This window comes from Microcebus murinus, chromosome 1 (assembly GCF_040939455.1).
Source record: "Microcebus murinus isolate Inina chromosome 1, M.murinus_Inina_mat1.0, whole genome shotgun sequence".
In the NCBI taxonomy this organism is placed as follows: domain Eukaryota; kingdom Metazoa; phylum Chordata; class Mammalia; order Primates; family Cheirogaleidae; genus Microcebus; species Microcebus murinus.
In genome coordinates, this window is record NC_134104.1 from 99,921,196 (window position 1) to 99,933,205 (window position 12,010).

Sequence of the window (12,010 nt, forward strand, 5' to 3'; positions counted from 1 at the left end):
TCCATTCTCTCAGTTCCTGCATTCAGCCAGGTGTCTGCTCCTGCTCTTGCCTGGAGCCCTGGCAGTTCAAGCTGCTGTCTCCCTAAGACCCATTACTCTCCCAAACGTGGAGGGACTGGTTTGGGAACTCCAGAAAGCCCCATATTCTGTTTCACTCCCACTCTCGGTTTAGCCAGAACTGCAGGGAGATGGATTTATTACTCCCATACAAACATCCCCACACCTAATTATTCTTCCTGAGGCATTGGTTACTTCCCTTAAAAAATTACTTAGCCTGACAGTTGTCTGGTGCTCTATTCTCAATCTGATTTGCATCTGAGACAATGACACATCCTAAAATCAGCCTTTTTGAGCAGCAAGGACAAGAGTCCTTCACTTCACCGGAAAGAGGAAACGGATGCTTTGTGATAAATAGTAAAGCCCTTTCTCCCCATTGCCTATAAAAGTCAACATCATTTTCACCTTGAACCCTCACATCTAAATTGCTCTCAAGGTGAAGTATGAGCTCCTGGCTCACATGCCATTTCCAATACATACATGGGGATGCTCTGTGACCTAAAAAGCCCCTCTCAAGGTGAGATGACATGCCATTACAGACTAATTTCCACCGAGAACTAGCAGACATCTGGAAGGAAGTAACTTTATGAGGCAGAAAATTAAAGAACTCACTTCCAGCCTTGTCTATACTTTACCAGAGTCAGGATACACACCACTATTTTCTGAAAAGCCAAAAAGCAAATAAGGTATTGATTGAATATAAAACAGAAGAGAATCTGGTAGTAAATAATAACAAGAAAGTTTGAATGCCTAGTCTGGAAGGTGAAAATAAAATCATTTTTCCCCTTAAGTATCACTTTTCCACCTTGTGCTGTTGTACTGTGTTATAGGGAAATGGATTCAACAGTTTTTTAAAAGGGGCTTTGTTACCACCATAGCAGAGCATTGTTCTAAAACAGAGAAATGCATGAAGAGAAGTAGACTACAGGAAAAAATATCTTACAACCAATTAGTCTTGGTGAATCATTTCTTACCAAAGCTACTAAATGAAAGGCTTTTCAGATACTCACTCAGAAATGAGGACACTTTCATTTTGCACAGCCAGACCATTAATTCATAAATTATTGAATATAATATTAATTTACACCGACAACTGACTATGAGCCTCAATTAAAATATCCTGAAAAACTCATTACCCACCAACCTATCTCATAATGAATGTGTCATATCTTATTTAGAAAAAAATAAATGAACACCAGTGCCAAAGGTAATTGCATTTTGTAAGCATCGAAATTCAGCTGAGGTAGCAATAAACCAAGTGTGGTCTTGAAGATCATTGAAACCTAAGGCTTTTCCCAATAGACAACAAAGAGGTATCCTGTTGTTGCTTGACAAATATTTGTGTTTTTGGCATCACCATCAAATCTATATGCTTGTTTCTGGTGTGGATTTTATATGACAAATTTCATTTTGACCTACTTTGAATTTCTGTCCCGGAGAAGATTTTCTAAAGGAAAGATGCCATGAGGCATGGTGGTTAAGAATACAGTATTTTTTTTTTTAGAGAACTGGGCCTGTGTTCCAGCTCTTCTTAAAGGACTATGGCTGTCGTTATTAAGAACTTTGATTAGTCTAATACTAGCTATTGTAACACATTTAACACCGTCTAATGGGTCTAATATAATCATAGTTTATTTCTCACTCTTGTAACAGTATGAGGTGAATTCTACTGGATGGCAGGCAGTTCTCCCCATGCAGTGACTCAAGCATCCAGACTCCTTCCATCTTGTGGCTCTGCTATCCTCTGGGTCCTGTGATTGCAGCTGGTACAAGGAGAAAGAGAACACATGGAGAGGGCAAATCCCTTCTTCAAAGCCTTGGCTGGAATTAAGACACATCATACCCACTGACATTCCATTGGTGAAAATTGGTCATGGGGTCACATCTAGATGCAAGGAGGTTTGGAAGTCCCTGTTTAGCCATTCCCCACTGATAATTCTATTAACTATAAACGTGGTGGAGAAGCATGACTTTTAGCAGATGGCTAGCTATATCTGTGACAGGGTTGTTTATTAGAGATGACGAAGTCTGTGGAAGAAATCTTTGGGACTTAGATCAGGTATCTGGGGAGGTGAGGAATTTAAGGGAAAAATCAACCAGTCATGGGGGGGTTAAATTTGTGAACAGCAAGATTAAACCTCAGCGAAAGTCAGTCTGAAGGGCTCCTCCCTTGGCCAAGAGGAAAGGCATCATATATCAGGAAGGATTTATGAAGGATATATCAGGAATGCACACCAGTTAACGAAAATGTCAAAAGGTCAGGTACTAATGATCAGAGTTTCTTGTTGGGCCAGATGTCAAGTGAGGATTCTGCCTGGTTCTGTGTTGGGGGCTATAGTTACAAAGGTAGCTGAGGTTTGCCTCTACTCTCAAAAAGAAAATAGAGAAAAATCTGCATTCAGGAGGCAGAAAAGAGTTCTTGGAGGCTAAGTGTGTGTGTGTGTGTGTGTGTGTGTGTGTGTGAGAGAGAGAGAGAGAGACAGAGAGAGACAGAGAGACAGAGAGAGAGACTCAAGCTGAATATTTAAAGATGAAAATGAGTTGGTGTTTGTCGGACATGGGGGTTTGTTCTAATTTTGTTGCAAGGAGTTGAGCTTCCCTGAAGTGGCCTCACCTGGTCTTCCCTACCTTAGTTAGCTCTCTGTACTGTGAAGTATCCTAAACATAATACCACGCAATGTTTAAAGAAAAAATGAGATAAACACAGAATAAAAGGCATACATAGATATTAAGTACAAGCATGATTATTACATTACTGATTTTGGTGGCAGAAATCTGGAGTTTCTTAGTGTCCATCATTAAAAGGAATGGATGAATGAAGTATGTTCCATCAATACTGGGGATTACTATGCAGCTGTTAAAAAGAATGACTTAGATCTATATGTACTGACCTGGAAGTATGTATGGATAAAGCAAGTTGCAAGGTACCATGTTTTATGTAATCACACTTTTGCATAGACAAATTGAAATACAAAACCTTTGCATGTGTATTTGTTTGTGTAAGCATAGAGGAAGATGTAGAAGAACACATTCTAAGTTTTAACACTTTTTGGAGGTGAGAGGGCAACTTGAAATTATTAACTTTTTCCTTAAGCATCTAATTTGTAAATTAATAAATAAGAAACACACCCATAAGGATGTGTTAAATCTCAGAAACTGGTAAAATATAATGTTCCACCTCACCTAAACTTTGATCATTTATTTCTTCATACAACCATTATTTATTATCTATCTCCTGGCTGTGAGGTGCTGTCATAGACATTATTTTATTCAATCTTTACAATAATCCCAGGAGATGGTATTTACAGGTGAAAATAAGACATAGCTTTAGTAACATGCTCAAGTCCCATTCCTAGGAAGATGGCTGAGTCACATCTGTAGCTAGCTCCTTCTGGCCCAAGCCCCAGCATTCTCACCCATACTGTACTCTCTTAAAATGGGCAAGAGAGGTGGTGCCCTATTTTTGACTTTGGTCAGTCCATCATTCTAAGCTTGGTTAACTATAAGGGTCCTAGTCCATGTGTAGGGTGACCTAGAGTAGGTAAGAATCCTGTTGAGAATAATTACAGTCATTCTAAGCTTGGTTAACTAGTAAGGGTCCTAGTCCATGTGTAGGGTGACCTAGAGTAGGTAAGAATCCTGTTGAGAATAATTACAGTCCTTGCTGACAAGCCTAAGCAAATGACGAGATAGACCCAAACTTGAAAGAATCCCCTTGGAAGTGAGTCCCGTGACAACATTCCTACTAGGGGCAGAGAAGTGTTAAAGGGACACCAATAACCTGGATGTAAGATGCCTCTGAGGGTCTAAGGGGGCAGGGGTGGTGGGAAGAACTGCTATATTATTAGCCAGGCTTTGACCCCAGAAGTATTCTGGGAGGTCTTTTGTGGGTATAATCTCATTTTCTTCCTTCTCTTCTTGAGTTAGGGGCTCTTTAGCCATGATTATGAGCGTCAAACAATTTGAAGAGTTTAGAGGCCATGGATTTCTTCACAACTTATGTTTCTAGCCAGAGAGATTGCATTGCTTAAAATGCAGAGAAAACTCATTTCTAATTGTTTATTGGAATTGGCAATTCTGACAGTGATTTTAAAAGTTAAGACAGTCTTTAGGAGTGGGCTGGGATTTAGCATCAGGACTCCAGGTTGTGGGGTGTTGCCATAGGAGTTTTGAAGGCCACGCTTACTTGGGCACAGACATTTTCTGTAGCACTCTTCCCAGGTCTGCATCTGCTCTTTTTCAAAAGTTCCAAGCTAATAGGAATATAATAATTTTTTAATTAGAAAAGTTGGAAAAACATGATTAAAAAAAGCTAAAAAGAAGAAAGTCTAAGGTGGCGGTCCTCAACATTAATATCACCTGGGGACCTTTAAAAAGTCTTGATGTCCTGGCCATACCTCAGACCAATTAAGTCAGTCTGGGGGCGGTGGGCCTAGGCATTAGTGGTTTCTGAAGTTCCCCAGGTGATTCCACTGTGCAGCTAGCAATAAGAATGGCTGCCTCCATTCTCCCTGAGTGGAAGCAGCAAAAGTCCAGCAGCTGCGTGTGGATTCACAGGGCCGGATCAATCCAGGAGACCCCTGACAGCTGGTGTGGGACTTGGGGGCTCAGAGACCTCTGGGCATAGAGGATTTAGGGTCCCACCCTTTAGCTCAGTGGAGAGCAGTAACCTGCCTCCGCCTCCTCAACAGCCAACTTACAAAACTCAAAATATATTTATGGGCCACATTCTTTTTCTATTACGAATGGAAATAACTTGTTGGAGGCCCATAAAAAGTGACTAGTGTTACAATTTAAGATTACCTATTTTGCTAAATAGAAGACTGTCTATGAAAACTGGCGACTCTTTTAAATTACTTGCAATACTTACATGAGTATTTTTGAGTAAGGAAATGGAGACACTTCTAAAGTTCTATCTTCAGATTACACCATGGACTTTAGTGAAACCAGGTGGCCTGTGGGTGGTTCTAGAATGTTGGATTGCTCATCTTTGCTTACATTTATGGTTCTCTAATCCCTTCATGGGCATTAGCTAATTGGATCTATTTTCTGAAAATCTCTACTTACCAGGAAACAATCTGTAATCTGCTTTAGACTTGAAATTTTTTTCACGAGACCAACAGAAGTGATAACAATTTTAAAAATAGCAACAGTTGGCCTTGGGAAAAGAGTATATGCCAGCATCAGTTGTTCAGGTGGTGAATTTGGTAAATGGAGTTTGATACAATAATAATCTCTAACAAGACCAGCAGCTATTAAATAGTAAAGTGTAAAATTCCAGATTGTTGACTTCAAGCAATAACAGAAATACTAGCTCTGATGTTGCTGACCCCTTGGCCTTCTTTGAGTCATTCTCTCTCCTCTCTCTCTCTCTCTCTCTCTCTCTCTCTCTCTCTCTCTCTCTCTCACGCACACACACTCACTCACAATCTTATTGACAATTTGTTGCCCTGCCTGATCTCTGGACCAATTTTTTTTTTTCACTGATAACAACTTCCTGGTGGGGAATTGAGCTGTGGGGGAGTGGAGAACAAACGGTGAATAGTGAATAGTCAGGATGGGGCTTGCTAGTGAGCAAAAAGACATATCATATGAAACAAAGTTTTAATTTTTATTTTACATATTTATACATAAAACTTTCAAGGAACCCTCTGAATCCAACAGAATGTTAATAGCACATCTAAAAAGGAACTTCAGGTAGTCAACATTCACAAAATGTTGAAAACTGATTAAAATATACATATTACGGAGAACTACAACGTCACTACGAGGCAGGCATGTATTTTTTGACTTGTATAGCACCGTCATTTACAGTTCTTCTTTAAAACTACAGCGAAGAATGAAAGTAGTCAATGGTAAAATACTGCTCCAACTTAAAATCTCTAAACAAATAAAAATAAAGTTAAAACTACTCTCTTTGATTAACCATGATTTGTGATGGTGTAAGTACTGTACATTTTTGTAACAGTAGTTTATTAAAATGCCTGATATTAAGTGGCACAAGTAAAAAATTAAAATAAATTAAGAAGCAAAGGCCAATCACTGGACATTAAGCTTCAGACATTATCAATGACTAACACTGATATTTGTTTCTGTGCCACCTTTAGCAACAGCGTTTTTACAACCACAGAAGCAAAATAAATTCTAGCTTGTTCTCTGGTTGGATGGCTTCAGTTCACTTTGCAGGCATTTTCTCTGCCATGTGCTTCTGCTGACTTTCAGCATGTCTGAAAAATAATTAATACAATTATTTAGCACAGTGTAGAAAGATCCAAACTGCTTTTCAATCAACGGCTACGATATTCTTCAAACCAAAGTTCAAAGTTACTCATAGTGAAATACTTGAGAATCAAGAAAAAGTACTTTATTCAAACTGAGTTGACCTCTTTAAACTTTTTATTCTATGGAGGATTCCTTTTATTTAGTAAGCCTTTGGACTAACCTGAGACTTATAGATATTACAGTTTTTGAGAGGAAGTTCTGTGTTTAAAAATGAAAAGAAGTAAATATCTAGGATACTTTTATCCACAAATATTTCATATGTGCCTTCTATTATGTGTCCTGGTACCGGGGATTTGCTGGGGAGCAAGACAATGAGGTCTTTATTCTTGTGAGCAGATGTTCCAATGGAGACCAACAAGGGACAGTCAATAGCAAACAACGAAAATAGCAGATAGAAATAAGTACCAAGCGAAAGTCAAAGCGAGGTGCTGTGATCGAGAGAAACTGAGTGACTACTGTATCCAAACACATGCATGCAGACACAGACCTAGGCATCAACTAAGCCTCCTAAGAGAAACCCAGAGTCAATAATGGAATTCACTCTTACAAAAGCTAATGTCTAACAAATGGTAGGCCTTTGTGGATGTAAAGATTTTCCATGTTTGCATGTTTTTCACCCCAATTCATCCTAAGGGCATGACCATGGCAGTGAAGGCAGGGCAGCGTGAGGTAAATCTTATTCATGAGGCTCTATTATGACCCTTGAGCCCAAAGTGAGGCCAATCCAGCAGCTGGACAGTGGAGACCGAGCGGGAGGACTGCCCAGGCTGTTTGCATCACTTGAAGGGACACTTCCCAGAGAATGGTGGGATCTCAAGGCTGCGAAAGACAATGGTTTTGAAAGATGATTTTAGGAATTGATAAATTTGGCAAGAGAAAAATATCTAAAGCTGTAGTTTCCAAATGTGATCAGAGGATTGGGGATAATTTGTAAATGCTGCCTTGGGTAGTCAGTGACGTCAAGTTTAACTCATTGGTTTTATGCAGAATGTGTCATATCTATGGTACAGGGAAGACAGACCACAAATGCTTTCAAAAATAGGGAAGTGACAGCAGTGTCCTTGCCACACTCAGCAGCCAACGAATACATGGCCATATTCATCTAATAATAAAGGATCTTTGGAAAAAGGTATCATCAGCTCTCTATTCCTTAAAAAAGTTGTCCCCTTTAGCTGCACACAAGAACCTTGATCATTTTTATAAAGTAGCTCACGTGCCTCCATAGAGCAAATTCAGCTCAAGAAATTTTGATGCCCAGTGAGCTACAATTCCATTGTAGCTAAATTATGGTTCTTACAGGAGTTTTAAAATATGTATCTATGTGTATGTGTGTGTACGTGTGCTCACACACAGATGCCCATGGAGGAGTTTTCTGAAAAGGAAAGAAGAATAGACAGCAGATAACTTCAGAAAATATTGAAAGTTGGGTGTTATTTTTAGGCATATGTACAAACATGAATTTCATTAAAATTTCAAACAAAAGGAGGGAAAGGGTTTCAGGTTCTCATCAACAATTTACATGAAAGTCCTTACTAGGATTTGTTTCACTGAAGCCCCAACAGGACTCCTTTTTATCAACAATGATTGTTGAGGACCCACTATGTTCCTGGCAGGCCCTGTGTTAGGGTCTGGGGGCACAGCAATGGATGAAAATGGCATCGCCCCTGCTTTGGGGAAGTTTATAGTCAGGTGGGGAAAGACAACAGACAACTAAAACACAGTGCCATTCGGCTGCATGTGAGACGGATGGGATGTGGCCACAAACAATCCAGTTTTGGTGATTAGGAGCTGGGTCACACAGCTAAGCTGCTTTGCAGCACCCACCGTGTGGCTGCTCATGTGCTGGGAACACGCCAGCACGGAATGGCTTAGGGGCAACTCCCTCCAAGCGGTCCTGATTTAGGTGGAGGTGGAAGAGGTTTAATGCACTAACAATCTATCACAAGTGGAGGATGGCTGTCAAAAAGCCAAGTCTTTGGGGGAGGGCTTTTGCAGAGAAGCATCATCTAAACCTGTGACTCTCAAATTTGGCTGTGCATTGGAATCAACGGGGAACTTTAAAAAAAATCTGACACTCAGGCCAACCCACAGAATAATTAACTCAGAATCTCAGTGGGGTGAAACCCAGGCATCACTAGTTTATGACACTCTCCAGGTGGTTCCAATGCACAACCAAAATTAAGAACCACTGATTTGAATGGACACCTGGAATGGTAAGAGTTGGACAGGTAAAGGAAGAGGCGAACAAATTCCCAGCGGTCCCCACAGCCACAGGCTCAGCCTTCTGAAATCTGGCTGCAGGACTCTCCAACTGCTACCTGAGGGAGAGTTAAGTATCCTCAGGTCCCCCCAGTGAGCAAAGTTACTTTTTTGCAGCCAGGAACAGATGTAGAGCTTCTCTCCACCAAGTGGAAGGCTGTTCAGGGAGCAAACGTCCCTGCCTATGGGAGGACTGCTCCAATTTAAGGGGTGCCTCCAACACCTTTAAGATAGTGACTCCTCTCCTTTTAATCTCATGGTTTTGCCTGAACTGTTTCCCATGGTCACATCATCTAAAGATATAAAACCATACACTGCAAACTTAAGTATCAGCCTAACACTTGCAGAGAAGAGAGGAGACTCTCAATGTCCTCTTTGCCAGCAAGAAATGCCAACACTGTTTTGAGGGGCAAAGAAGAGTTCTCTGCTACCACAGGTAAATCAGAGAGTTTAAAAAAGAATTCATATATATATATATATTAAATGTAGGTCCTGGTAGTATATTTTACCACTGATTTCTGATAATGTTAATACTTGCAGGAAAATTTCTCAGACTAACAAAAAGTGTGGAATCCGTTTTCCGGTTTTGTTGGTGCAGTGCCTGAATACATCTGTAGATGGCGATAATATTATTTGAGTGTTATTGTGATAGTTTAGATGCAGGCAAGTATGTTCAGAGTATGAGGAGGCCTACTGTTTTGTTTTGTTTTTGGTTAAGGATGAGGCAATACAATGTTTATAACATACAAAATAGAGTACCGTACATAGATCTCAAGAAAGAAAAAACCTTAAACATAGTGTTGCAGCATTTATTTTGCCACCAAAACTTTTTATAAATAATCGCGTCATTAGACAATGATTTTGCCCATTCCACATTGAGAAGAGGTCCTATGGTAGATGCTGGGTACATTATCACTGCGTATGTTTTCCAGCTTTGTCTACGGCCATCCTGCCCTGAATGCACCCAATGTTGTCTGCATATGCTTTCAAACTTCTCTGGGATAGTTACAGATCATGCAGTTAACTCCTTACGTTATTGTGACAAGTAGTGTTCTTTCTTTCCTTGGAGAGCCTTCTACTCTCTGAATACCATTTCTGGGATTAAATTGTTGCCTCATGGTTTAAAGACTAATGGACTGTCTCAGAAAAGGTGCCATAGTAAATACGTGATTATAGGAATGTTTACAGTATTTCATGTACTTTAAATGCAAGATTTTGACCAGCATTAGCCTAGTTTTCTTATCCCCTATGGAGAGAAGCATTCTTTACCTCTTTACAGAGAGGCAGTTGGAGCCAGGCCCAGCTAGAAACTCAAGTCCTGGAGTTTCCCCATGGGGAGAACAATCTGGTGGCACTGGGGCTGTGGAAGGATGCCAGTGTCCCTGCCTTCTGGGCATGGCAGAGGTGGATCAAAAGCCAGGTCATGTAAGAGCCAGCACCACTTTGTGGCACCTACCACATGGCTGCTCATGCTGGAAACATGCCAGTGTGGAATGGCTTATGGCCAGCTTCCCGAGGGACAGTCCTTCCGGGTAAGGTCCTAGGCCAGAACTGCTGACCTAATTTAGGTGGAGGTGTAAGAAGTTCTAATGTGCTGACAATCCATCGCAAGGGGAGGAGGCTGTTAAAAAGCAATGCATTTGGTAAGGAGGAGTTTTGGCTGCTTCTCCTCCATCTAAACAGCTGACCCCAGTGAAGGTTAGGTCAGTTACTCGTGGAAATAAAGAAAGAAGCTCTTGCCCTAATTCTTAAATTTCAGACTACCCTAGACTTTTCTTCTTTGCAAAGGGAGAAGCCACACTGACCTGGTCAAGTCTTCGATGTCCACCAGCATGGCGTCTTGCTCTGTGTGCAGCTCATCTCGGATGAGAAGCAGCTGGACCAACTCTTCATTCAAGCCTGTGGCAGAGAAAAGAGCACTTAAAAATAGATAAAACCACATCCAAGTCAGAACGTGTAACTGTCTATAACCCAGTATACATGTATCATGGATATATAGCATATAACAGCTAAGCATAGCAGGAAAACTAGTTTTGTAAAAATTTAGACTTATATTGCAGAAACATGACTGGTTTGCATAATTATGGAGGTGTTGGAAGAAAAGGAGTACAGTAAGAAGTATTTCCAGTTAAATTCACATTAAACTAGGAAAAGAGATTGTTAGCTGTTAGGAAAATAGCTTGTTAGAAAGAGCGCAATTTTGTTTTCAAGAAACAGGAACAACAAAGTATAGGGCACGTTAAGTTTTCCACCCTTCGGCTTTAGGATGCTCCAGACACACTGAAAATTGGAGGGGCGTCTCAGGGCCTGACAGCGCTACATCAGGTGCCCAGCTGGAGAGGAAGGTATGCTAGGGGGCTCCAAGGCTTCATATGGCCCTAGGGAGGAGAAGCCCTAGGTGCAGGTTATTCTATGCAAATATATTATCTGAGGCTATTGGAAAGTCAGATTGGTGGTGCAGTTAGATGTGCAATACTTGAAGAAATAACCCCTGAAATCTCTGGACAACAGGGTGCCAAGGAAAATATTCCTTAAGACTTATACCAGGAATAAAATATATATAGATGGAAATATTTTTAATCTTCCTGAAATCAGTACGCTGGGTTAATTTGGCTCTTGTGTTTGAAAAATATGAATAAGCAAAGGCCTCTCTCTTGCTTTTTCCTCTCAAAGAAGCTAAGAATTATAGCTGCTAGGTCCAGACCCATAGGGGAGAGCACTTGTCTTGTAAGAGCTCTGGGCAGAGAAACAAGAGAGGAAGGGAGTGATCAGACAGGTTCCCCCTTGGCAATGCTTTTAGAGATCCTGACTTCAAATGGTGCATTTACCTGCCTCTGAGTCAGACTGGTTTCCAATTTTAAAAAGAGTAAAAAATCATACAAAGAGGTCTAAAATTTTATCTACTCCTAGAAAGGACTAGATGGCAATTGTATTATTTAAAAGTCTAAGGAAGATGTTTCACAGTTTTTGAAAGAATAACAATCCTAGTAATTAATTCTCAACTGAAACTAAAATGCAGTTGTAGAATTTTTTTAAAAAAATCCTGTGAATCTATGGTTTCCTAATTAAAATGGTTAACTCTTTCTCTTGATTTTAAAACAATACTGAATGTATTAACTTGGCACTGAATACATCCAATTTTAAAAATTTGGATCTAGTAGAAAAATTGTATTATTTTCTAGTGTGCTCTTGGGGTAGCTTTTTATACTTTCATTCAGAAAAGTGTCTGCATATCTGAACCCTTAGTGCACAGACATTTTTCCCCCCGATATGAAATTTTAAACTTTTTATTATGGAAATTTTCAAACTGATACAAAAACAGAGAAAATAGTTTAATGAACCCCATGTATGCAACCAGCTTCAACAATTATCAACTCATGGCCAAGCCTGAATGATCTATCCCTCTTCCTAC

The 12,010-nt window shown here is 40.2% G+C and overlaps 1 protein-coding gene across 11 annotated transcripts in view; it reads right to left on the reverse strand.

The window, feature by feature from the left end:
• Window positions 1-5,649: 5,649 nt before the first annotated feature.
• Window positions 5,650-12,010, reverse strand: part of SCHIP1 (schwannomin interacting protein 1) — a 535,265-nt gene continuing 528,904 nt past the window's right edge. For all 11 annotated transcript variants that reach the window (XM_076004282.1, XM_020286145.2, XM_076004301.1 and 8 more), the window contains 2 exons: window positions 10,404-10,497; window positions 5,650-6,284 (listed from right to left, as the gene is read on the reverse strand). In XM_076004282.1, coding sequence (XP_075860397.1) covers window positions 6,233-6,284; window positions 10,404-10,497 — 146 coding nt within the window. In that variant the 3' untranslated portion in view covers window positions 5,650-6,232. The remainder of the gene's footprint in view (window positions 6,285-10,403; window positions 10,498-12,010) is intronic.